The 25474-nt window shown below is 56.4% G+C and overlaps 2 protein-coding genes across 4 annotated transcripts; one reads left to right on the forward strand and one right to left on the reverse strand.

Annotated features, from left to right (window-relative positions):
* Nucleotides 1-1451: 1451 nt before the first annotated feature.
* On the forward strand, nt 1452-15534 carry LOC129715390 (malate dehydrogenase, cytoplasmic-like). 3 transcript variants are annotated; one of them, XM_055665275.1, is made up of 9 exons: nt 1452-1517; nt 4107-4205; nt 4713-4809; nt 6642-6820; nt 11068-11190; nt 12026-12145; nt 12633-12722; nt 13411-13531; nt 15256-15534. In XM_055665275.1, the coding sequence occupies exons 1-9, from the start codon at nt 1515-1517 to the stop codon at nt 15264-15266; spliced, it is 843 nt and encodes a 280-aa protein (XP_055521250.1). In that variant the 5' UTR covers nt 1452-1514; the 3' UTR covers nt 15267-15534. The 3 variants fall into 3 exon arrangements, with proteins under 3 accessions (XP_055521250.1, XP_055521251.1, XP_055521252.1); XM_055665276.1 differs by lacking the exon at nt 12633-12722; XM_055665277.1 differs by lacking the exon at nt 11068-11190.
* A 2979-nt stretch (nt 15535-18513) lies between these two features.
* Nucleotides 18514-23544, reverse strand: LOC129715391 (maestro heat-like repeat-containing protein family member 1). The gene is given in 3 exon segments (XM_055665278.1): nt 18514-18957; nt 19040-22034; nt 22036-23544. Coding segments are annotated over 3 exon segments (4914 nt in total). The 5' UTR covers nt 23511-23544.
* Between the last annotated feature and the right edge of the window lie 1930 nt (nt 23545-25474).

Below are 25474 nucleotides of genomic sequence, written 5' to 3' on the forward strand. Positions count from 1 at the left end.
CGTCGTCTACATTTTCTCATTTCTCTTTCCCGTAACGTTCAGTATGAAGAAGAATCTCGCCCGGGAAAGTCACCCGTTCCTCCTCTGGAGAGGTGCTGCCTGTCCCGCTGAGTTTACTCCAGCTTTTTGTGCCTATAAACAGTTTAAACCAGCGTCTGCAGTTCCTCCCTACACTGAGGAGGCGTGAGGAAGGTTCGGCATGCCCCCGACAACTCTCACCAACTCCTACGGATGCGCCGCCCAACGCATCTAATGGGGATATTGCAGAGAGTTGTGGATGCAGCCCAGACCATCATGCAAACCAACCTCCCTTCCATCCACTCCATCTACACCTCAAGCTGACTGGGGCAGAGGGTCAGCTGATGGGGGGGGTGGTTGACAGGGGCAGAGGGTCAGCTGATGGGGGGGGTGGTAGACTAGGGCAGAGGGTCAGCTGACGGGGGGGGTTGACTAGGGCAGAGGGTCAGCTGATGGAGGGGGCGTGGACTAGGGCAGAGGGTCAGCTGATGGGGGGGATTACTAGGACAGAGGGTCAGCTGATGGGGTGGTTGACAGGGTCAGCTGATGGGGGGGGTTGACAGGGTCAGCTGATGGGGGGGTTGACTAGGGCAGAGGGTCAGCTGATGGGGGCATGGACTAGGGGCAGAGGGTCAGCTGATGGGGGGGATTACTAGGGCAGAGGGTCAGCTGATGGGGGTTGACAGGGTCAGCTGATGGGGGCATGGACTAGGGCAGAGGGTCAGCTGATGGGGGGTTGACAGGGTCAGCTGATGGGGGCATGGACTAGGGCAGAGGGTCAGCTGAAGGGGGGGATTACTAGGGCAGAGGGTCAGCTGATGGGGGGTTGACAGGGTCAGCTGACAGGGGGGTTGACAGGGGCAGAGGGTCAGCTAATGAGGGGGGGCGTGGACTAGGGCAGAGGGTCAGCTGATGGGGGGATTACTAGGGCAGAGGGTCAGCTGATGAGGGGGCGTGGACTAGGGCCGAGGGTCAGCTGATGGGGGGGATTACTAGGGCAGAGGGTCAGCTGATAGGGGCATGGACTAGGGCAGAGGGCCAGCTGATGGGGGGGGTTTGACATGGTCAGCTGACAGGGGGTTGACTAGGGCAGAGGGTCAGCTGACTGGGGGTTGATAGGGGCAGAGAGTCAGCTGATGGGGGTTGAATAGGGGCATAGGGTCAGCTGATGGGGGGTGGTGGAATAGGGCAGAGGGTCAGCTGTCTGGGGGTTGATGGGGCAGAGGGTCAGCTGACGGGGGAGTGGTTGACAGGCAGAGGGTCAGCTGACTGGGGGTTGATAGGGGCAGAGAGTCAGCTGTCTGGGGGTTGGCTGACGGTGGCGTCACGCTGGTCATCTGCGGCGTGCGTGCCCAGTCGACGTGGGGCGTGACCATTCGACGTAGGGCGTGCGTGACGAGCAACGTGGGGCGTGGCCAGATGACGTCGGGGGGGGGAGGGGAGGGGACGCGTTGTCAGAGGCGACCGGTTGTCAAGGGCGGCCTCTCTCCGCCGCCATGGTGAGTTAGTCCCACCCGCGGAGCTGGAGAGAGAGAGGGAGTGAGTGAGGGAGACGCACCCATCGGGCTCTACCCCGCCCCCCGCTGGACGAAGCAGCACCTCGCCAACTCTACCCCCAGGCTTCTGCGGGGCGAGTAGGCCCCTGAGGGGCGGGGACGGACCAACCGCCGTGTGGGAAGGGGGCGGGACGCACGCTGATTGGCCGGCGGCGATGTCAATCAGCGGCTCGGCGGCCGCAAGTCCCTTAGCAACACGCCTGTGATTGGCCCATTTATTCGATGGGTTGGAAGAGGCCAATTTAATGATTGGTGGGCGGTGTCTTGTTTTCACCCCTCCCCTTCCTTATCTCTATGTCCCCATGCTTACATTTTATCTTTGTTGTCACCTTTCCCCAGTTAACAATTATCTATACTACATTTTCATTGTCCCTTCTCTTTTGATGTCTCGTCTTCACACCATCTAGCAATGTTACAAAATTTTGAGATTTTAAAAATCAAGTCTGCAATTTATCCCATCAGATAAAGCATAACAATAAGTTTAATTTGACACCAAATTCACCTTCATATCTCAAGTATTAAAAAAGTTATGGCCATTTTCATACTCGGAAATTAGCATCTTGTTCCCTATTGATTTTCAATGGACATTACAAAAAAGCTGTGATCTTGGATAATCAAAAGCCCATTTCTTAAGGAAAGATTAACATTTTTAAATAGCCTAAGTGTCCAAAGATTATTCACAAATAATTCACAATATAACATGATTTTTATATCTAATTTACATTAATTTATAGGCCAAATGGAAGGAATTTAGTGTTCAATTGCTGTAAATAAATGCCCATTTAAATCGGCTTTCTAGTGGGTTCATGTGAACGCGCGCTGGTTTAGAACGTTCACATCGCGCTGGATTAGTGCCCTCAAATGCCGAGAAAAATACTGCGGGATATAAAAAGCCCAAAATGAACTACTCGCTATAGATAACTTGATATATAGGGTTATATATATGCCCCATTTAATGTAAAAATAAGGTACATACCTTTAATTGTTTGCTTTATAAAACCCTGGGGCTGCGAGAGGTTGCGGAATGAGACAGTAATTTTAAACTATTATAACTATATTATCGAGGCCTATAAAACTAATAATACCTTTTGCGACCGGGTCTTGCAGCGATTTTTCGTTAATGATTTACTAGGCTGAACATCTGCGATTAGTACAGCCTAGTAAAAATCGCGTTTTAAACCCGCCCCCTCCAAACAGCGCCAAAATCGCGGACCTGGCTGTGGGCAGATTCCCAATGGCGATTCAGGTAGGTTTTGTAACATACCTACACCATCCCCTTCCTTGTCTCTATGTCTCCATGCTTACATTTAAACTCTGCTGTTACCTTCCCCAAGATAACAATGAGCGTGGTGTCTCTTTTTCACACCTTACCATTCCTTATCTCTATGTCTCCATGCTTACACTTTATCTCTGTTGTCACCTTCCACAGCTAACAATGACCTACTCTACATTTTCATAGTCCCTTCTCTTTTGATGTCTCTTCACACCTTACCCTTCCTTATCTCTATGTCTCCATGCTTACACTTTATCTCTGTTGTTACCTTCCCCTAGCTAACAATTATCCTACATTTTCATAGTCCCTTCTCTTTTGATGTCTCGTTTTCACACCATCCCCTTCCTTATCTCTATGTCTCCCTGCTTACACTTTATCTCTGTTGTCACCTTTCCCCAGCTAACAATTATCTATTCTACATTTTCATAAGTCCCTTCTCTTTTGATGTCTTGATTTCACACCTTACCCTTCCTTGTCTCTATGTCTCCCTGCTTACATTTCATCTCTCTGGCCACCTCAACCATGGGCAACAATGGTCAATTAATACTACATTTTTCTTGAACCCCATCTCTTTGATATCTTGTTTTCACACCATTCCCTTCCTTATCTCCATGTCTCCCCGATTACATTTTAACACTGTTGTTACCTTCCCCTAGCTAACAATTATCTACTCTACATTTTCATAGCGTCTCTTCTCTTTTGATGTCTCGTTTTCACACCATCCCCTTCCTTATCTCTATGTCTCCCCGATTACATTTTATCTCTGCACACAAAAAATGCTGAAGAAACTCAGCTGGTGAGGCAGCACCTATGGAGAGAAGGAATAGGTGACATTTTGGAGCGAGACCCATCTCTGTTGTCATCCCTCCCCTAGCTAACAATTATCTACGTTACATTTTCATAGAGTCCCTTCTCTTTTGATGTTTTCACACCACCCCCTTCCTTACCTCTATGTCTCCCCGATTACATTTCATCTGTTGTCACCTCAACCATGGGCGACAATGGTCAATGATCATTAACAATGATATTTCTCGAACATCATCTCTTTTGATGTCTGGTTTTCACACCTTACCCTTTCTTATCTCTCTCTCTTTCTCTCTCTCTCTCCCTCCCTCCTACCCCACCATCTCCCCCACCCCCAGCGTGAGGTGCTGATTGGAAGGGAAGTTGGTTTGTGCGATGGCCTGGGCTGCGTCCACAACTCTCGGGTTAACTATTACGTCGCGGCACTAACTTCACTGCCACGCGTCCTGTTGCAGGCCGAGCCAGTTAAGGTGGCGGTGACCAGAGCTGCCGGACCTACCGCCTACTCCTTGCTGTACAGCATCGCCAATGGAGAGGTGTGTGGCAACCAGCAGGCAAGTACAGTACAGCCAGTCTGAGGAAGGGTCTCCACCCGAAACCTCACCCGTTCCTTCTCTCCAGAGATGCTGCCTGTCCCGCTGAGTTACTCCAGCATTTTGTGTCAACCCGGTTTAACCCAGCATCTGCTGTTCCTTCCTACGCAAGTCCAGCACAGCACGGCCTCTCCCTCTCTCCGCTGCCTCAGCCTGCCCTTCTGCTCCACTCTCTGTCACCTCACTTCCAACACTCCCTTCTTTTGTCCCTCTTTCCTTCCCTCAGCCTCTCCACTCCCTCAGTCTCTCCCTCTCTCCGCTGCCTCAGTCTGCCCATCTCCACCACTCCGTTGCGCCATTTCTCCACTCCCTTCTTTTGTCCCTCCCTCCCTCCGTTTCTCCCTACCTCCACTCCCTCCCACCTCCGCCTCTCCCTCTCTTTATTCCATCAGCCTCCACCTCAACTCCCTCAGCCTCTCCCTCCACTCCCGGAGGTGCCGCTACACTAAACGTGTGTTACTCTTGCAGCCTGTGGCCCTGGCGCTGCTGGACAGCTCCTCCATGCTGGGAGTGTTGAGCGGAGTGGCAATGGAGCTTCAAGACTGCGCCTTCCAACTCCTTCAAGGTAACGGGCTTGCTTTGGGTCTGACCCCTTGCTCATGTGTGGAATTGACACTCGGCACCCACTTTGGCCAGTTCCCACGGATCCATCTGAACCCGTCCAAAGACCTAGGCATCGCGGTGGCGCAGCGGGTAGAACTGCTGCCTCGCAGCTGCAGAGACCCGGGTTCGATCCTGACCTCGGGCGCTGTCTGTACGGAATTTGTACGTTCTCCCTGTGACCAGCGTGGGGTTTTCCCCGGGTGCTCCGGTTTCCTCCAAAGACGTGCGGGTTTGTGGGTTAATTGGCTTCTGTAAATGGTCCCTAGTGTGTAGGGTAGAACTAGAGCACGATGCAGGGCCTGTTTCCGAGCCGTATCTCTAAAGTGTAAAGTAACGTCATGCTTTACAGCCTCCAGAAACAGCCCACAGACCGCTAGGCTTACCTGGGGGAGGACCCGGAAAAAACCCACGCAGATCACGGGGGGAACGTGCAAACTCCGTACAAACAGCATCCCTAGGAGGGTCGCCAACTGTCCCGTATTAGCCGGGACATCCCGTATATTTGGGCTAAATTGGCTTGCCCCGTATTTGACCGCTATTACACGGGTCCAGGGGACTGTCGGGTCGTCCGGCCCCCGCCTCACCCGTCCCGATGTAGTGCAGCCCCTGGAGTGCAGCAGCAGCACCTCGCCAGTGGCCCCGTCGGTCGGTCGGCAGCCCGGCCTAGCTGTCCGACCTTCGGACCTTCGCTTACCGCCGACACCATCACCACCCCTCCTTCTCACGGCCGATCGTCGGTTCGTGAGTTGGATGGGGCGCCGGACTTTGCGCGAGACATAGAAACATAGAAATTAGGTACAGGAGTAGGCCATTCGGCCCTTCGAGCCTGCACCGCCATTCAATATGATCATGGCTGATCATCCAACTCAGTATCCCGTACCTGCCTTCTCTCCATACCCCTTGATCCCCTTAACCACAAGGGCCACATCTAACTCCCTCTTAAATATAGCCAATGAACTGGCCTCAACTACCCTCTGCGGCAGAGAGTTCCAGAGATTCACCACTCTCTGTGTGAAAAAAGTTCTTCTCATCTCGGTTTTAAAGGATTTCCCCCTTGTCCTTAAGCTGTGACCCCTTGTCCTGGACTTCCCCAACATCGGGAACAATCTTCCTGCATCTAGCCTGTCCAACCCCTTAAGAATTTTGTAAGTTTCTATAAGATCCCCTCTCAATCTCCTAAATTCTAGAGAGTATAAACCAAGTCTATCCAGTCTTTCTTCATAAGACAGTCCTGACATCCCAGGAATCAGTCTGGTGAACCTTCTCTGCACTCCCTCGATGGCAATAATGTCCTTCCTCACTGTACGCAATACTCCAGGTGTGGTCTCACCAAGACCCTGTACAACTGCAGTAGAACCTCCCTGCTTCTATACTCAAATCCTTTTGCAATGAAAGCTAACATACCATTCGCTTTCTTCCCTCTATGGCAAGAATGTCCTTCCTCAGATTTGGTCATCGCAAAGCCCGGGCCAAAACTCCTCAGCTGTCCAGTCCAGCACCCAAGTCATCATTCACCCAGCCACGGTCGGGTTGGTCGAAGAATAGCCGTCGGAAATTCGTCCCGTATTTGGACCTTTTGTCCCTTATATTTGGGAGTGAGAGAGTTGGCGAACCCTGACCCCGAGTCAGGATGGAAGCCGGGTCTCTGGCGCTGTGAGGCAGCAGCTCTACCCGCTGCACTAGGCCCACCGTGCTCTTGCGTTTTCCAGCTGCACCTCCCCCCCTCAGACTAACGCTGACCCGACGGAGTGGCAGCCCACCGGCGGTTTTAACGGGGGTTTGCTGTGGCCGCAGGGGTGACGGTGACGGACCGGGACGAGGTGGGCTTCGTTGGGGCGGACATCGCCGTGTTGCTTGACGCGGTGCCGGCGGCGCAGGACGGTGCGGAGCCGAGCGATCTCTGGAAGGCCAATGTGCGGAGATTCAGAGCGCACGGTCGTGCCCTAGACACATACGCCAAGAAGTCGGTCAAGGTAGGAGCTGCATTCTCTCCTCCGCCTGTTTGTCCCCCCCCCACAATCTTTCCCGGGTTCCTTCAGAGATGACTCAGTGGGTGAGTTTATTAGAGGCCAATGTCTTTGCACAGAGGGTGGTGGATAGATGTAATGAGCTGCCAGAGGAGATAATTCAGGCAGGGACTCTTGCAATGTATAAGAAACGTTTCAACAGTTACATGTATAGGAAGGAACTGCAGATGCTGGTTTAAATTGAAGATAGACACAAAATGCTGGAGTAACTCAGCGGGACGGGCAGCATCTCTGGAGAGAAGGATTGGGTGACGTTTTGGTCAGTATGAAGAAGGGTCTCAACCTGAAAAGTCACCCATTCCTTCTCGCCAGAGATGCTACCTGTCCCGCTGAGTTACTCCGGAAATTTGTGTCTATCTTCAACAGTTATGTGGATCTTCTACTTGTCGAGTCCACACACAAGATTAGAAGTTGTTCGGCAGTCGGAGCTGAACACACTTGGTGCACACAATGGTGTCTGTCTTGTGCTTCTTGCCTTGACCCCAGTCACATGGATAGGACAGGTTTACAGGGATTTGGTCAAGCGCAGGCAGGCGGGACTAGTGTAGATGGGGCATGTTGGCCGGCGTGGGCATGTTGGGCCGAAGGGCCTGGTCCCATGCTGTTCCATGCTTTGGTCGCCTAATTATAGGAAGGATGTCAACAAAATAGAGAGAGTACAGCGGAGATTTACTAGAATGTTGCCTGGGTTTCAGCAAATAAGTTACAGAGAAAGGTTGAACAAGTTAGGGCTTTATTCTTTGGAGCGCAGAAGGTTAAGGGGGGACTTGATAGAGGTTTTTAAAATGATGAGAGGGATAGACAGAGTTGACGTGGAAAAGCTTTTCCCACTGAGAGTAGGGAAGATTCAAACAAGGGGACATGACATGAGAATTAAGGGACTGAAGTTTAGGGGTAACATGAGGGGGAACTTCTTTACTCAGAGAGTGGTAGCTGTGTGGAATGAGCTTCCAGTGAAGGTGGTGGAGGCAGGTTCGTTTTTATCATTTAAAAATAAATTGGATAGTTATATGGATGGGAAGGGAATGGAGGGTTATGGTCTGAGCGCAGGTATATGGGACTAGGGGAGATTATGTGTTCGGCACGGACTAGAAGGGTCGAGATGGCCTGTTTCCGTGCTGTAATTGTTATATGGTTATATGGTAACCTACAAACTCGCGATTCTTTGGGGCAGCACAGTGATGCAGCGGGTAGAGCTGCTGCCTCGTAACGCCAGAAACCCGGCTGAGAGTGTGAGAGTGTGTGTGAGCGCGCATGTGTATGTGTGTGTGTGTGTGTGTGAGAAAGGGAGAGACCTGGCAGCTGCAATTCTGCTCCCTGCCTCTAGGGAGGGGTGTTGTGCTGCGTAACGTGATAGGAATTGCCTGAGGACAGGGAGCATGGGCAGTGTGGCCTCTCGATCCTCGCCTTCTCAACCTGCTCCCAATTGTTGGAATCTGTGAAGGAAAAGATCCTGGGAAAGGGCCGGTCTGCAGTCAACCATTCAATATGATCACGGCTGATCATCCCCAATCAGTACCCCGTTCCTGCCTTCTCCCCATATCCCCTGACTCCGCTATCTTTAAGAGCCCTATCTAGCTCTCTCTTGAAAGTATCCAGAGAACCGGCCTCCACCGCCCTCTGAGGCAGTGAATTCCACAGACTCACAACTCTCTGTGAGAAAAAGTGTTTCCTCATCTCCGTTCTAAATGCCTTACCCCTTATTCTTAAACTGTGGCCCCTGGTTCTGGACTCCCCCAGCATCGGGAACATATTTCCTGCCTCTAGCGTGTCCAGACCCCTAATAATCTTATATGTTTCAATAAGATCCCCTCTTATCCTTCTAAACTCCAGAGTATACAAGCCCAGCCGCTCCATCCTCTCAGCATATGACAGTCCCGCCATCCCGGGAATATAACCTTGTAAACCTACGCTGCCCTCCCTCAATAGTAAGAATGTCCCTTCCTCAAATTAGGGGACCAAAACTGCACACAATACTCACTAGAGCCCTGTACAACTGCAGAATGATCTCTTTGCTCCTATACTCAACTCCTCTTGTTATAGGGGACAGGAAAGTGGGATAACAGAACTAGTGTGAACGGGTGATCGATGGTCGACGTGGACCAGGTGGGTCGAAGGGCCGGTTTCTATGCTGTATCCTTAAAGCTACACGAGCTCCATTTTAATGTAACATGGTTGACCGAAGCAAGGGCACTTCTACAAATATCCGCACAGCTGCTTTTTGCATCAGTGTGGGACGGCAGTTTTTGTCATAAGCGGCGATGCTATTATTAGCTAGGCCGCCGATAAACTATTTGGGTCTATATTTGTCCAAACCACTTCAATTCCAGGACTCGAGTGAGTGGAGTGGGTTGGTGACTGACTGATTGATACAGAGGGACGTGGCGTGGAAACCGTGAGGTCCTTCGGCCCACCGAGTCCATGCCGACCCCAACCAGCCAGCGCCCGTTCACACTAGTACTACGCCACCCCACTCTCGCATCCACTCCCTGCACACGGACCGCTTGGCGGCGCTCGCTGGAGTTTAGAAGGACGAGGGGGGACTCCTCATTGAAACTCACCGCACGGTGAAAGTCTTGGATAGTGTGGATGTGGAGAGGATGTTTCCACTAGTGGGAGCGTCTACGATCAGAGGCCACAGCTTCAGAATAAAAGGACGTAGCTTTAGAAAGGGGATAAGGAGACATTTCTTTCGTTGGAGGGTGGTGAATCTGTGGAATCGATTGCCACAGGGGGCAGTGGAGTTAAATCAGCGGATATTTTGATTGATGATTAGTACGGGTGTCGGGGCTTATGGGGAGAAGGCAGGAGAATGGGGTTGAGAGGGAAAGATAGATCAGCCATGATTGAATGGCGGAATAGACTTGATGGGCTGAATGGCCTAATTCTGCTCCCATAACCTCTGAACACTGGCGCCAGTTTACAGAGGCTAATCCATGTATGTTGGGTTAGAAACATACAAAATAGGTGCAGGAGGAGGCCATTTGGCCCTTCGAGCCAGCACCGCCATTCATTGTGACCAAGGCTGATTGTCCCCAATCAATAACCCGTGCCTGCCTTCTCCCCATATCCCATGATTCCACCAGCCCCTAGAGCTCTATCTAACTCTCTCTTAAATCCATCCAGTGACTTGGCCTCCACTGCCCTCTGTGGCAGGGAATTCCACAAATTCACAACTCTCTGGGTGAAAACGTTTTTACTCACCTCAGTCTTAAATGGGCAGCCTCCCCTTTATTCTAAGACTGTGTGTGGCCCCTGGTTCTGGACTCACCCAACATTGGGAACATTTTTCCTGCATCTAGCTTGTCCAGTCCTTTTATAATTTTATATGTTTCTATAAGATCCCCCTCATCCTTCTAAACTCCAGTGAATACAAGCCTAGTCTTTTCAATCTTTTGTGAGAAGAGACCAGAGCACCTGGAGGAAACCCATGCAGTGACGGGGAGGACACACGTAGACACATGTGCGCAGACAGACACGCACACATACACATGCAGACATACACAAGCACACTCACACACACGCGCAGACACACTCACATATACACGCACACACGCAGACACACATGCGGACACACACGCAGACACTCGCACATGTGCAGATACGTACGCAGACACACACACAGACACACACACGCAGACACACATACACACGCGCACACACGCAGACACACACGCAGACACTCGCACGTGTGCAGATACGTACGCACACACACGCAGACACACACAGAGACACACACAGGCAGACACACATTCACGGACAGACATAGACAATCGGCGCAGGAGTAGGCCATTCGGCCCTTCGAGCCAGCACCACCATTCAATGTGATCATGGCTGATCATCCCCAATCAGTACCCCGTTCCTGCCTTCTCCCCATATCCCCTGACTCCGCCATCTTTAAGAGCCCTATCTAGCTCTCTCTTGAAAGTATCCAGAGAACCGGCCTCCACTGCCCTCAGAGGCAGACACAGACACAGACACAGACAGACACAAACGCAAAGTTATTCTCTGGTGCCGTGAGGGCAGCGGACCGGCCCTATCCCACCCTCCTTTCCTTCACAGGGTCCAACAGCAGACTGAGGAGGTGAGGATCTTTCGTCAGGCGGCAACTCTCCCGCCGAGCCGTCCGGAGCTTGGTCGCCCTCTCGTTCCCCCGCTGTCCTCTCACTCCCTGTCGTTCCGTCGCCCCGCAGGTCCTGGTAGCGGGCAACTCCGCCAACACCAACTGCTTGGTGGCCATGATCTCCGCCCCCTCCATCCCCGCGGAAAACTTCACCTGCCTGACCAGGAGGGATCGGGATCGGGATCGGGACCAGGTAGGAAACCTGGAATAGCTCTGGGATCGGCTGGGCTTGGATTCATTAGAATTTAGAAGGGTGAGAGGCGATCTTGTAGAAACACGTAACATTCTTAAAGGGACTGGACAGGATGGATGCAGGAAAAATGTTGAGTTTGCATTTTGGAGCAAGGAGGCCCTACTGCAGTTGTACAGGGCCCTGGTGAGACCGCACCTGGAGTATTGTGTGTACTTCTGGTCCCCTAATTTGAGGAAAGTTTGAGGAAGGACACTCTTGCTATTGAGGGAGTGTAGTGTAGGTTCACCAGGTTAATTCCCGGGATGACGGGACTGACATATGATGAAAGAATGGGTCGACTGGGTTTGTATTCACTGGAATTTAGAAGGAAGGATTAGAAACATGTAACATTCTTAAAGGGATTGGACAGGCTAGATGTTCCCGATGTTGGGGGGAGAAACCCTTTTCCACCCAGAGAGTAAGGCAGATTCAGAAGAACCGGGGGGGGGGGGGGGGAAACATGTAACATCTCTCTGCTGCCTCCTCGCCCACATTTATTCTCTCTATCTCTCTCCCTCTCCCCTTCTCCCTCCCCTTCTCACTCCCTCCCCTTCCCCCTCGCTCTCCCCTTCCCCCTCCCCGTCCCCTCTCCCCCTCTCCCCCCCTCTTCCCCTCTCTCCTTCCCCCCTCTCCCCTTCCCCCTCTCTCCCTTTCCCTCTCTCTCCCCTTCCCTCCCTCTCCTTCCTCTCTCTCCCCCTCTCCCTCTCCCCTTCCCCTCTCTCACCTTCCCCCTCTCTCCCCTTCCCCCCCCTCCCTCTCCCCTTCCCCCCCTCTCCCCCCTTCCCCCTCTCCCCAGGCCTTCCTATATTGGGAAGCCCCCGTGATCCGGGCTGGAGCTCGGACGTTCCCCAACTCCGCCTCAGTGGCCAGAGCCACCTGTGACCACCTGTGTGCTTGGTGGTCCGGGACAAAGCAGGTACTGGGCCCGCTATAGTTTTAGAGATACAGCGTGGAACCGAGCCCACCGAGCCCGCGCCGCCCAGAGACCCCCCCGCACACTAACACTAACACTATCCCACCCACTCGGAACAATGTACAGAAGCCAATTAACCCACAAACCTGCGCGTCCTTGGAGTGCGGGAGGAAACCGGAGCACCCGGAGAAAACCCACGCAGGTCACGGGGAGAGAACGTACAAACTCCGTACAGACAGCGCCCGTAGTCGGGATCGACCCCGGGTCCCTGGCGCAGTGAGGCAGCAGCTCTACCCGCTGCGCCACCGTGCCGCCCTAATGATGCCTGCAGCCTGCACCTCGGCCACTAGTTGCCGCTGTTGCTCATGAAGAGAGACAGCAGCGGGAACGATGCCCTTCGGCCCATTGAAACCATGCTGACCATCACGCCTCCTTGTGCACCAATCCTTCAATAATCCCACCTTTGTGTTACATACCCCCACTTCCGCAGGGAGAATGGATGGCCATGGGAGTCGTGTCTGATCGGAATGGCTATGGGATTCCTGAGGGACTGATTTACCCCTTCCCTGTCACAGTGCAGGTACTTCCAATTCATGTATCTCCCTCCTCCCTCTCTCTCCCTCCCTCTCCCCCCCCCCTATTCCCCTCCGCTCTACCCCTCCCTTTCTCTCCCTCCCCCCCATTCTCCCTCACCCTCTCTCCCACTCCCTCACTCTCCCCCTCCCACCCTGTCCCCGTCCCTCTCTCCCCCTCCCTTCACAGCTTAAGGATAAAGGGGAAATCCTTAAAAACCGAGATGAGAAGAACTTTTTTCACGCAGAGAGTGGTGAATCTCTGGAACTCTCTGCCACAGAGGGTAGTTGAGGCCACTTCATTGGCTATATTTAAGAGGGAGTTAGATGTGGCCCTTGTGGCTAAGGGGATCAGGGGGTATGGAGAGAAGGCAGGTACGGGATACTGAGTTGGATGATCAGCCATGATCATATAGAATGGCGGTGCAGGCTCGAAGGGCCGAATGGCCTACTCCTGCACCTAATTTCTATGTTTCCCCCCTTACTCTCCCACCCCCTCCCTCCCTCTCCCCGCCTATTCCCCTCCCCTCTACCTCCCCAGTCCCAAGTCTCTGTACAAGTGCCTCCTGGTCTCCCCCTCTCCCCCCTCCCCCCCCCCCCCCCCGCCCCACCACTTTCCCCCCCACCTTCTCTCCTCCTCCCCGGTCACCGGCCACCCAGTGCCCCGCTGAGTGACCGTCTCCGCTCTGCCCGCAGGCTGGACGTTGGCACATCATCCCGGGCCTGGTCCTGCCCCCGCTCCTCCGGCAGAACATGGCGCTCTGTGCCCGGGAGCTGCTTCGGGAGAGGGACAGAGCCCTGGCGTCTCTGGTGAACAGTAAGTGCTGCGGCAACCTGGCGACGTGGGTAGTGGTGGTGGTGTGGGGGGGGGGAGGGGGGAGGCACGTGTCGATGGGGGTGCGAGTGGGGAGGTTGTGGACGCAGCCCAGACCATCGCACAAACCAACCACCCTTCCATTGACAGGAGCAAGGAGGTCCCACTGCAGTTGTACATGGCCCTGGTGAGACCACTCCTGAAGTATTGTGTGCAGTTTTGGTCTCCTAGTTTGAGGAAGGGACATTCTTGTATTGAGGGAGTGCAGCGTAGGTTCACCAGGTTAATTCACCAGGCGGGACTGACATACGATGACAGAATGGATCGACTGGGCTCGTATTCACTGGAATTTAGGATGAGAGGGGATGTTATAGAAACATATACAATTCATAAGGGTAGATGCAGGAAGAATGTTCCCCATGTTGGTGGGGAGACCAGAAAATAGGTGCAGGAGTAGGCCATTCGGCCCTATGAGCCAGCATTGCCATTCAATACAATCTTGGCTGATCATCCAAAATTAGTGCCCCGTTCCTGCTTTTTCCCCATATCCCTTGATTCCATTAGCCCTGAGTGCTAAATCTAACTCTCTCTTGAAAACATCTATTGAATTGGCCTCCACTGCCTTCTGTGGCAGAGAATTCCACAGATTCACAACTCTCTGGGTGAAAACGTTTTTCCTCATCTCAGTCCAAAATGGCCGACCCCTTATTCTTAAACTGTGTGTGACCCTCGGTTCTGGACTCCCCCAACATCGGGAACATTTTACCTGCATCTAGCCTGTCCAATCCTTTCAATGAATTGTATATGTTTCAATGAGATCTTTCTGTGAATTCAAGCCCTGTGGACCCACTCTTTCTGTTGTCTCTTCCCAATGGTGGCCGATTGGGAAAGGGAGAGATGCAGCGAGACCTGGGTGTCATGGTACACCAGTCATTGAAGGTAGGCATGCAGGTGCAGCAGGCAGTAAAGAAAGCAAATGGTATGCTAGCTTTCATTGCAAAAGGATTTGAGTATAGGAGCAGGGAGGTTCTACTGCAGTTGTACAGGGTCATGGTGAGACCACACCTGGAGTATTGCGTACAGTTTTGGTCTCCAAATCTGAGGAAGGACATTATTGCCATAGAGGGAGTGCAGAGAAGGTTCACCAGACTGATTCCTGGGATGTCAGGACTGTCTTATGAAGAAAGACTGGATAGACTTGGTTTATACTCTCTAGAATTTAGGAGATTGAGAGGGGATCTTATAGAAACTTACAAAATTCTTAAGGGGTTGGACAGGCTAGATGCAGGAAGATTGTTCCCGATGTTGGGGAAGTCCAGGACAAGGGGTCACAGCTTAAGGATGAGGGGGAAATCCTTTAAAACCGAGATGAGAATAACTTTTTTCACCCAGAGAGTGGTGAATCTCTGGAACTCTCTGTCACAGAGGGTAGTTGAGGCCAGTTCATTGGCTATATTTAAGAGGGAGTTAGATGTGGCCCTTGTGGCTAAGGGAATCAGGGGGTATGGAGAGAAGGCAGGGATGGGATACTGAGTTGGATGATCAGCCATGATCATATTGAATGGCGGTGCAGGCTCGAAGGGCCGAATGGCCTACTCCTGCACCTAATTTCTATGTTTCTATGTGAGGTGAGCGAACGACAGGAGTGGCTTGAGGGGCCGAATGGCTCCCCTCTGTGTCTTGCGCACATCTTCCTTTTGAGTGACGATCGTCTCTCCTGCGTGCAGGCCACCTGTGAGGGCTCCTGGTCCGGATCGGTCACGCTGGAGCGGGAGATCCAAGCCGGAGAGAGGCCCGGCTTTCCGAGGAGATGCCGGAGATCAGGGCCTTCCCGGTGAACACCCGGCACGGCACGGCACGGCACACCCAGCTCGCCGCAAGCTGTCGGTACCCAGCCAGGGGAGGCTTACATTCACTGCCAACGTGGAGAGGACGTTTCCACCCGTGAGAGCGTCTAGGACCAGAGGGCACAGCCTCAGAATTAAAGGACATCTTTTTAGAAAGGAGACGAGGAGGAATTTCTTTAAAAAGTTCGTAAGCGAGAGGTGTAGAATTAAGCCATTCAGCCCATCAAGTCTACTCCGCCATTCAATCATGGCTGATCTATCTCTCCTTCCTAACCCCATTCTCCTGCCTTCTCCCCATAACCCCTGACACCCACACTAATCAAGAATCCATCTATCTCTGCCTTTAATATATGCACTGACTTGGCCTCCACAGCCTTCTGTGGCAAAGAATTCCACATATTCACCACCGTCTGATTAGACAATAGACAATAGGTGCAGGAGGAAGGCCATTCGGCCCTTCGAGCCAGCACCGCCATTCAATGTGATCATGGCTGATCATCCCCAATCAGTAACCCTGTTCCTGCCTTCTCCCCATATCCCCCGACTTCGCTATCTTTAAGAGCCGTATCCAGCTCTCTCTTGAAAGTATCCAGAGATTAAACAAATTCCTCCTCAGCTCCTTCCTAAAAGAACGTCCTTTAATTCTGAGGCTGTGACCTCTGGTCCTGGACTCTCCCGCTAGTGGAAACATCCTCTGCACATCCACTCTATCCAAGCCTTTTCACTAAACTGTACCTTCCAGTACCCCCATCTTTCTTCAAAACCCCAGCGAATATAAGCCCAGTGCCGTCAAACGCTGATCATTTGTTAAAAGTAATGGACATTCCTTTAGAAAAGAGGCATGGGGGAATTTCTTTAGTCGGACGGTGGTGAATCTGTGGAATTCATTGCCTCAGATGGCTGTGGAGGCCAAGTGGGACGACAGATGGCACAATGGGCTAAGTGTTCGGCTGGCGACCAGAAGGTAGCCGGTTCGAATCCCGCTTGGAGTGCATATTGTCGTTGTGTCCTTGGGGCAAGACACTTCACCCACCTTTGCCTGTGTGTAATGTAAGGAAATTATGTGAAGCACTTTGGAGTCAATGCAAGTTGACTAAAAATGTGCTATATAAATAAGATTATTATTATTATTATTATAAGTCAAGCGATATCTTTCAGATACAGGTACTGGTACACACTAGGGGCGACTTACAGCAGCCTAATACCCCGCCAGTATCCTTGGGAGCATGGGTGGAAACAGGGATGTCTCCCTTCCCCCACCCTGGGGAGGGATTGGGGGGGGCTAGAGGAAAACCCGCCCCCTAGCAAACCAAACAAGATGGTGTCCAACCCTTCATTTGTGAGCTGGTCATGGAAGTGGATCTGCAATCTTGCGTTACAATCGCTCCACTCTTTTAAATCTCTTCTCCGACAGCCACGTTTCAGATTTTAACTCTGCTCCCTTTAAGGGCCTGTCCCACTTAGGCTATTTTTAGGCGACTGTCGTAGTCGTAGCAGGTCTCCGAAACACCGGCGACTTGACCCCCCCCCCTTCGACATAAAATTTGAAATAGAATCATTACTTTAACACCATCAAAAAAACAAAGTCAGCTCCGGCGACAACCTACGTTGTCTGAAGAAGGATTTCGGTCCGAAACGTTGCCTATTTCCTTCGCTCCAAAGATGCTGCTGCTGCACCCGCTGAGATCCTCCAGCACTTTTGTCTACTTTCGATTTTTCAGCATCTGCAGTTCCTTCTTGGACAACCTACGTTAACCAGGCAACATCTACGACAGCACCTACGTCGGGAGAAGTCAAGCTACGCTCACTGGCGTCAAACCCACTGTCACCGAAAATGTTTCAACATGTTGAAAATCCAGCGGCAACAAGAAAGACACCACGACTCTTTGGGCGACTGAGGGGACGACTCATGACCATGCAGGCGACAGCCTAGTCACCTAAAAAAATTGCCTAATGCCCCTGTCCCACTTCGGAAACCTGAACGGAAACCTCTGGAGACTCTGCGCCCCACCCAAGGTTTCCGTGCGGTTCCCGGAGGTTTTTGTCAGTCTCCCTGCCTGCTTCCACTACCTGCAACCTCCGGCAACCACCTGCAACCTCCGGGAACCGCACGGAAACCTTGGGTGGGTGGGGCGCAAAGTCTCCAGAGGTTTGCGTTCAGGTTTCCTAAGTGGGACAAGGGCATAAGTCTATTTTAGAGACTCATTTTGTCTACAGCGCGGAAACAGGCCCTTCGGCCCACCGAGTCCACGCCGACCAGCGATCCCCGCACACTAACACTACCTTAACACACACACACACTGGGGACAATTTACAACTGTACCAAAATAGTCAGGATGGCACCTGGGGTCTGGCACAGTAAGGCAGCAACTCTACCTCTGTGCCACCGTGCCACACTTCATCCCTTATCTCTACGCTGTGGACGGCTCGATTGTAATCACGCATTGTCTTTCCGCTGACTGGTTAGCGCGCAACACTAAAAGCTTTTTGCTGTACCTCGGTACACGTGACAATAAACTGAATTCAAGCTCCACACCCACCCACACACATACACGCAGGCAGCCCCAGAGGTCGGGATCGAACAGGGTCGGTAGAACAGTGAGGAAGGTGACACTAATTCCGCCTTCCCCCCCCTCCATGGTCACCCACCCCACCCCTGTTAAAGCGCAACCCAAAAAAACTGCTCGTAACAGTACTCGGGGAGTTTTTTTGGCGGCTTTTAATGCAATTCTGCCCGATGGTCTTTTTCTTCCTCCGCCTCCTCCTCCCTCGGCTTGGACAATGGGTCGGGTATTCGGACAGCGTCTCTGCTAATCGTCTCTCGGGACCCTCTCGGAGAGCTTGAAAGGCGATTTCTTCAGGGGGAAGGTTTCCGTGCAAAACATCCGGCCACCTCCTCGCTCGATCGATCGATCACTCGCTCGGGACGCAAAGGGTCGGAAGGGGCCGCTTCGCTTCCCGGGTCAGCAACCACCTCCTGTCCTCCTCCTCTCCTGTTATGGTGGACTAGGAGGGAGGGAGGGAGAATGGTGGTGGGAGAGGGAGGGGGGGGGAGGAGGCAGAAGAGGGGGGCTGGGGAATGGGGAAGGAGAGGGGGAAGGCTGGGGGGGGATGAGGGGGGGAAGGAGGGAAGGAGGGTCAGTGGAGGAGGGTGAGAGCTTTGGCCACCCGCACCCTGACGCTGGCCACCGGGTCCTGCAACATGGCGGGGATGTCGGAGCAGACGCTGCTGTGGGAGCCGGCCTGGTGGTACTTCCTGGGCAGGCGGTGCATGAGGGAGGCGGCGAAGACCACAGCGTTGCCGCGGATCTCGGGCAGCAGGCTCTTGAAGAAGGTGACGCCGACCACCAGGTAGATGCTGACCTTGGCGGGGAAGTCGGACACCACCATGGCGGCCAGGCCCTGGAGGAAGTCCCAGTAGTCGCCCGGCCCGTCGCCGGGCAGGCGGGTGGTCAGCAGGTCGGCCAGTCCAGCCGAGCCCACGGCCGGGCCGGCCCGCCGCAGCGCGTCCTTGCAGGCGGCCGACACCTCGCTGCTGCCGTCGTCCAGGTGGAGGATGAGGCTGACCAGGCTGGCGTGGAGCTGCTCCGAGTAGACGGGCCGCAGGTCGCCGCCGGCGAAGCGCGACAGGCCACCAAACAGGCCGAAAGGCCTCGGCCCGCACCCGGGCGCTCGGGTGCTCGAAGAGCAGCTGGGCGGCGGCGATGAGCACGGCCAGCGGGGCCCGCAGGTCAGCCTCCTCCAGGCGGGGCAGGAGGCGGGAGAGGGCGGACATGGCCTCCAGCTTGACCAGGTCCAGCGGGTCGCTGAAGTCGTCGTCTTCGCCCGCCCCCACCCCCACCCCGGTCGCCATGGCGCCCAGCAGCTTGGCCGAGTAGAGGCCCAGCTGGTCGGGGTCGCCCCGGGGTAGATTAGCCAGCCCGCGGAGGGCCAGCAGGCGGACCAGCGGTACCCGGTCCCTCAGGCAGCCGAGTAGGCCGGAGACCAGCACGTCGGTCAGGTGGAGGTCCCGGGCTGCAGCCGTCTCCCCCAGCAGTTCCCCGAGGAAAGCGGCCAGAGTGACCCGCTGGGACTTGGCGGCGGTGGGCAGGGCCCCGGCCAGGTGGTGGACGACGGCCGTCAGGCGGGAAGAGGCGGAGGAGGCCATGGCCCGCCCCAAGATGGCCGCCCCCTCCGGGTGGCGCTCCGGGTCCCTCAGGGCGGCCCATCCGCCGGCCTCCCGCAGCCGCTCGTCCACCTCGCCGCTGCCGCCGGCCAGCAGCACCGCCCGCAGGGTGTCGGCCGAGTACTGGCACACGTCCACTGGGCCCTGCCGGGGACGCAGCGCCGGGGGGATCCGCCACTCCCGCGGGCCGCAGGCCGCCAGCAGCTCCCCCGGGAACTCGACACCTACGCTGGAGCTGAGGTGGAGGAGGAGGACGGAGAAGAGCTGAGGGTAGAGGGAGTGAACGGCGGCGGCGGATGATGATGATGAGGACGAGGTGGGGGCCATGTTGGTCAGCATCTCCTTCAGGGCACACACGATGGCCAGGGGCTCCAAGGCCGAACAGACGGCCCCTCCTCCACCACCACCACCGTGGGCCTGAGAGCCTTTCCTCTGGGCCGGGTCGAGATGCTTGGCCAGGGCCTCCAGCAACAGCTCCATGGCCCCCGAGGCCAGGCCGGTCTCGCCGCCCAGGGCCCTCCAGATGTCGCAGGTGTTCTTGTCGAAGGGGAGCGGGGAGAAGAGGAGGCAGGAGACCACCTCGGCCATGTTCTGCGAGGCCAGGACGGAGATGAAGTGGACGACGGACAGCTTGACCTGCTCGCCGGTGATCCACTGCAGGCGGATGTAGAGGGCCTTGAGGATCTCGGCCACCGTGCCCCGCAGGGCCGAGCCGCAGGAGAGGACCACCGTGTTCATCACCACCGAGGCGGCGCTGGAGCTGCTGACGAAGTGGTCGTCCAGCCCCTCGAAGAGGACGAAGAGCAGGGGCCCCACCTGGTCGCGGGGCAGGTGGCTGGCGATCACCTTGGCCAGGTCGGAGGTGACCCGCAGCAGGACGCCGCTGTCCGACCATTCCAGCTGGCCGGCCGAGGCCTTCAGGTGCTCCACCAGGGGGTCCGCCTGGCCCTCGGGCAGCCCCTGGCAGCGCAGGTGGATGTCGAAGAGGATGCAGATGCTGTCCATGGCCAGGCTGCGGACGCGGAGGGCCGGGTCGGTGCAGCGGGGGGCCAGGCGGCCCAGGATGGAGCCCAGGTGGCCGAACTCCTGCTCGGGGCGGGGGCTCATCTTCTCCAGGTACAGGCCCACCAGCTCGCGGGTCACCTCCATGGCCCGCTCCCTCTCGTGCTCCTTGGTGGAAATGACCCAGCCCTCCACGTGCTTGAAGATGGCCTGCAGCCCGTCGGGGCTGAGGTCGTGCAGCAGGATCTCGCCCAGCAGGCCGTGCAGGGCGGCCATGGTCTCCCGGTAGAGCTCGCCCTCGCTGCCGGCCGGCTGCAGGCCCACCACTCCGTCCAGGCAGGTCTTGATCAGCTCGGTGACGTACGCCTTGTTGAGGGCCGGCCCGAGCTTGATGAGGAAGGAGCAGGCCGTCATGGCCAGCTGGCGGACGGGCGTGCGCAGCTGGGCCCGCGACTCGGCCTTGACCAGGTTCTGCATGTTGGTCAGCAGCTCGCCCTTGCGGGCAAAGTGGTAGGAGTGGCGGTGGCGGTTGGCCAGAACGGCCTTGGCGATGAGGGTAACAGCCTTGATGAGGCTGAGCCGCACCATCAGGTCCTTGCTCTCGATCTTCACCCCCAGCACCTTGGCATTGGTCAGGTTGATGATGTGGCTGAGGATGCCGCCATCCATCCTGGGCAGCAGGAGGTCCTCGGGGGCGTAGAGGGCCACGTAGCCGTAGCAGAGGATCAGGGTGCTCTTCATCCTCTCCACGTCGCCCTCCAGCCTCTCCATCAGGGCGTTGAAGAAGCCGGCCGTCTTCTTCATGGAGTCCAGCTTGACGAAGTCCTCCAGCCGGGCCAGAGTCTTGTCCAGGTGGGTCATAGCGCAGAAGCCAAAGCCGATGGCCAGGCCCTCCTTCTCCAACACCTCCTGGTGCTGGACGCTCAGCAGCATCTCCTGGAGCTGCTGGTCGATGATGTCGGCCGCGTGGGTGTGCTGGAGCACAATGCCGCCGCACTTGTAGAGGAACTGCTTCTCCCGGGAGGCCAGCGGGTGGCGGGGCGAGGCGGAGTGGGCCTGCCAGGCGTTGAGGAGGGCCGTCACCTCCTGACCCAGCCGCCGGGACCAGCCGCCGTCCGCCACCGCCTCCAGGGTCTTGAACAGGAAGAGGAGCAGGCTCTTCTCCCACTGCTGGCGGGGGTAGTAGTCCTCCGAGCCGTCCTGCAGGTACTGGGCCAGGTCGGGCAGCTCCTCCCTCCAGGGCCGCTCCAGGGCCGGGTGGAAGGAGGGCCCCATGGCCAGCAGCAGCCTGAGGGCCGGCTCGCCCCGGCCCCCGCCCTCGTAGGGGGCCGAGGCAGCGGCCAGGAGTCGGGTGAGCAGGGCCTGAGGGGAGGGGAGGCCGGGCCTAGTGTTGAAGGCCAGGGCCTCCACTCCGGCCTTCCGTCGGCGGACAGCCAGGCGCTCCAGCACCCGGCAGACCGGGGGCCAGCCCCTCGGTGTAGCGTAGTGGGGTGATGTAGCCCAGCAGGGAGGGCCACAGGGCCCGCTCCAGGCCCTCGGTGGTCGAGGCCTGGCCTAGCAACTCCTCCGCCCGGGCCCTCAGCTCGGCCGAGGCCTGGGGGAGGCTGCACTGCGACACCACGAACTCCAGCACCTGGCCCGCTGCTTCCGCTATCGACGCCGACTCCTCCTCCTCTGCCTCCCCCGTGTCCAGGTAGCCCCCGGCCAGCAGGGACCCCACCACCTCCAGGGCCCCGCGGCGGACTCTGGCCCCTCCGTCAGCCAGGGCCGGCCGCAGGGCCGCCATGATGGCGGGGAGCCGGCCCTCCATCCGCTCGGGGCAGGAGGCGAGCAGGTGCCGGAGGAGGGAGAGGGCGCCCACCTTCCCCTTCTCGTGGCCGGCCATCTTGTGGGCCAGGAAGCGGAGGGGCCCGTCGGCCGAGACGTCCGCCAGCAGGCCGAAGCAGGCCAGCACCTCCTCGTCCGGGACCTCGGCCCCCGCGCCGCACGCCTGGTGGTGGAGGGGCTGCAGCAGGGACTCGGCCTGCTGCTCCAGGGCCCCGGCCCCCCGCCCCGCCTGCTGGGCCGCCTCCAGCACTCGCCGCAGGCACCGGGTCACCTCCCGGGCCTCGGCCGGCCTCCGGTAGCAGGCGAGGAGTCCCGGCACCAGCCGGGGCAGCTCGTCGAGCAGCTTGGCCGCGGGCAGCAGCGGGGCCATGTCCCCCAGGGCCGACAGCACTTCCAGACGCACCCCCGGGTCCCTCAGCTGCAGCCAGACGTTGAAGAAGACCTCGTAGGCCGCCTGCACCTCCTGGGAGAAGTCCTCCGTGGCCAGGGTGGGGTCGGGGGGCTGCTCGCGGTAGGTCAGGATGCAGCGGCTAAAGCAGCCCAGGGCCGAAGCCATCGCTGCCTTCAGACGGTCGGGGCGGGCCTGGTTCAGCATGGGCATGGTGGCCTCCATGATGCCGGGCATGTAGGGCATGGTCCCCGGGACGTTGGCGAGCGAGAGGCGGGCCACCGTCCTCACCGCGTAGTAGTCGGGCAAAGCCTCGGGCCTAAAACCCAGCAGCATCTCCTCCAGGACCTCCTCTGGGAAGCGGGCCCCCAGGGCAACCAGCAGATCGCTGAGGGCCTCCTTGGACGTGTCGGGCCAGGCCTCGCCAGGCCGGGCCAGCTCCGCCCGGGCGGACGACACCACCTTCTTGGCCAGCAGGTCCCCCACCCGCTCGCCGGCCTCCCGCACCATCCCCTCCATTCCGCGCAGGATGAGGGCCCGGTGGGACTCCTCCAGCTGCGCCCGCCGGGCCAGGTAGTCGTGGCAGGAGGCCAGGGCCAGGTCGGGGTGGCGGGCCCCCAGCTGGCGCAGGGAGCGGCCCACCTCTTCCCTCACCCCGGGGTCACGGTCTGAGGCCGCCTCGCACAGGGCCCGCAGCGAGTCCTCCACATCGCAGGAGGCCATCTTGGCCCGGCTGTGGTCGGCCGGCCCCATGACCCCCTCACCACCGCCTTGGCCTTCCACCTTTCCTCCCGCTCTCCCCACCCCACCACTCTCCCTCTCTCCAGCCACCTCTCCCTCACTCTCACGCTCCCTCTCCCTCTCTCCCCACCCCACCACTCTCACCTCACTCTCTCTCTCCAGCCCACCTCTCGCTCTTTCTCTCTTTCTCTCTTTCTCTCTCTCTCTTCCTCCTCTCTCCTCTCCACCTCCTCACTCTCTCTCTCTCCACCTCTCCCTCACTCTCCCTCTCTCCAGCCCACCTCTCCCTCCTCTCCCTCACTCTCACTCTCTCCTGCCCACTCGCTCTTTCTCTCTCTCGCTCTCTATCTCTCTCCACCCCACACTCTTTTCTCTCTATCCCAACACTTTCGCCCTCTCCCCACCTCTCTTTCTCTCACTCTCTCTTTCTCTCTCCAACCCAAATCTCGCTCTTTCTCTCCCTCTATCTCTCTCCACCTTTCTTTCTCTGACTCCACCTCTCACCTCTTCCAACCACGTTTCCCCCCCTCTACCTTCTCTCTCTTTCGCTCTCCCTCTCCCTCTCCTCTCTCCCTCTCCTCTCTCCCTCTCCCTCTCCTCTCTCCCTCTCCTCTCTCCCTCTTTCCCTCTCTCCTCCCTTCGTCTCAGTCTAGAACGCAAGGGGCTACATCACCAGCCGCTCGCTCGCTGCCCCCTACAACCTTTAACCCCTTCATTAACCAGCCCATCCAAGCCGAACACAGTCTCCTGTTCACAACATACCTCCCGAATTTGTCTTCCCATTACCGCCGTGACTCTCCTTTCAGTCCCCCCCTCTCTGTTTCCTCTCTCTCTTTCCCTCTTTCGGGAATGTGCTAAATTAAATCCGCTCCGCTCTAAAGCCTCTATCCCTTCCTAACCTCCGACTAGGCCTCACTTTTTCATCCCGTCTCCCTCGATTCAACCATTTTCGTACCCGACTGCCTTTCTCCTCCAGAAAACCAGCGTGTCTCTCCACCTCCCTGGGCCAAAAGCATCCGGAGTCCACTATTCCCCCTCCTCTCCACCAGTCAACAGTCTAAGCCTTGCCCCAGTCTCCTCCACCCCCCAGCCTTGCTCCTCAGAGGTTCATCGCCTCCCCTGGTGGCCCGGCCCCCTTCGCCTCTCTCCATCCCGCTCGCTTCTCCTCACCGTTAAAAGCTCTCATCCCCGGTCCCCCCACCCCCACCCCCAGCGCTCACACTCTCTTCACCCCCCCCCCCCCCCCTCCCCCCCCCAGCCATTACCCCACCCCTCCCTGCATTGTGAGGTCACGGGGTCACACTGTGAGGTGGTCCGGGCCTTTTAGCAAGGATGCCGTTGGTGGTCTGAGAGTTACCCCATCGTACTTCTGGGCCACCCCCCTCGCTCCCCTCTCCTCTCTCCCTTCCTATCTTTCTCTCTCTTTCTCTCTTTCACTATCTCCCTCCCTCTCTCCTTTCCTCTTTCATTCCCTCTTTCTTTCCCTCCCTCTCTCTCTTTCCCTATCTCTCTCTTTTTCCCTCTCTCCCTTCCCTCCCCATCCTCTCACTTCCCCCTCTCTTTCCCCCTATTTCCTTCTCTCCTCCTCCTCCTCCTCCTCCTCGTCACCCTTGTGAATTTATGGAATTCCCTGCCACAGAAGGCAGTGGAGGCCAAGTCACCGGATGGATTTAAGAGTTAGATAGAGCTCTAGGGGCTAGTGGAGTCAAGGGATATGGGGGGAAGGCAGGCACGGGTTATTGATAGGGGACGATCAGCTATGATCACAATGAATGGCGAATGGTGCTGGCTCGAAGGGCCGAATGGCCTCCTCCTGCACCTATTTTCTATGTTTTCAAGAGAGAGTTAAATTTAGCTCTCGGGGCTAAGGGAATCAGAAGGGGTATGGGGGAGAAAGCAGGAACTGATTCTGGATTATCAGCCACGATCATATTGACTCATACTGACTCCTGCACCTTATTTTCGATGCTTCTCAC

This window comes from Leucoraja erinacea, unplaced genomic scaffold (assembly GCF_028641065.1).
Source record: "Leucoraja erinacea ecotype New England unplaced genomic scaffold, Leri_hhj_1 Leri_115S, whole genome shotgun sequence".
In the NCBI taxonomy this organism is placed as follows: Eukaryota; Metazoa; Chordata; class Chondrichthyes; order Rajiformes; family Rajidae; genus Leucoraja; species Leucoraja erinaceus.

Bases quoted from the DNA above. Each gene is read 5' to 3' on its own strand.
- LOC129715390 (XM_055665275.1), top strand. The intron at 4,206-4,712 runs GCAAGTACAGTA...TTACTCTTGCAG, and splicing joins AGGTGTGTGGCAACCAGCAG to CCTGTGGCCCTGGCGCTGCT. The intron at 12,146-12,632 runs GTACTGGGCCCG...CCACTTCCGCAG, and splicing joins GGTGGTCCGGGACAAAGCAG to GGAGAATGGATGGCCATGGG.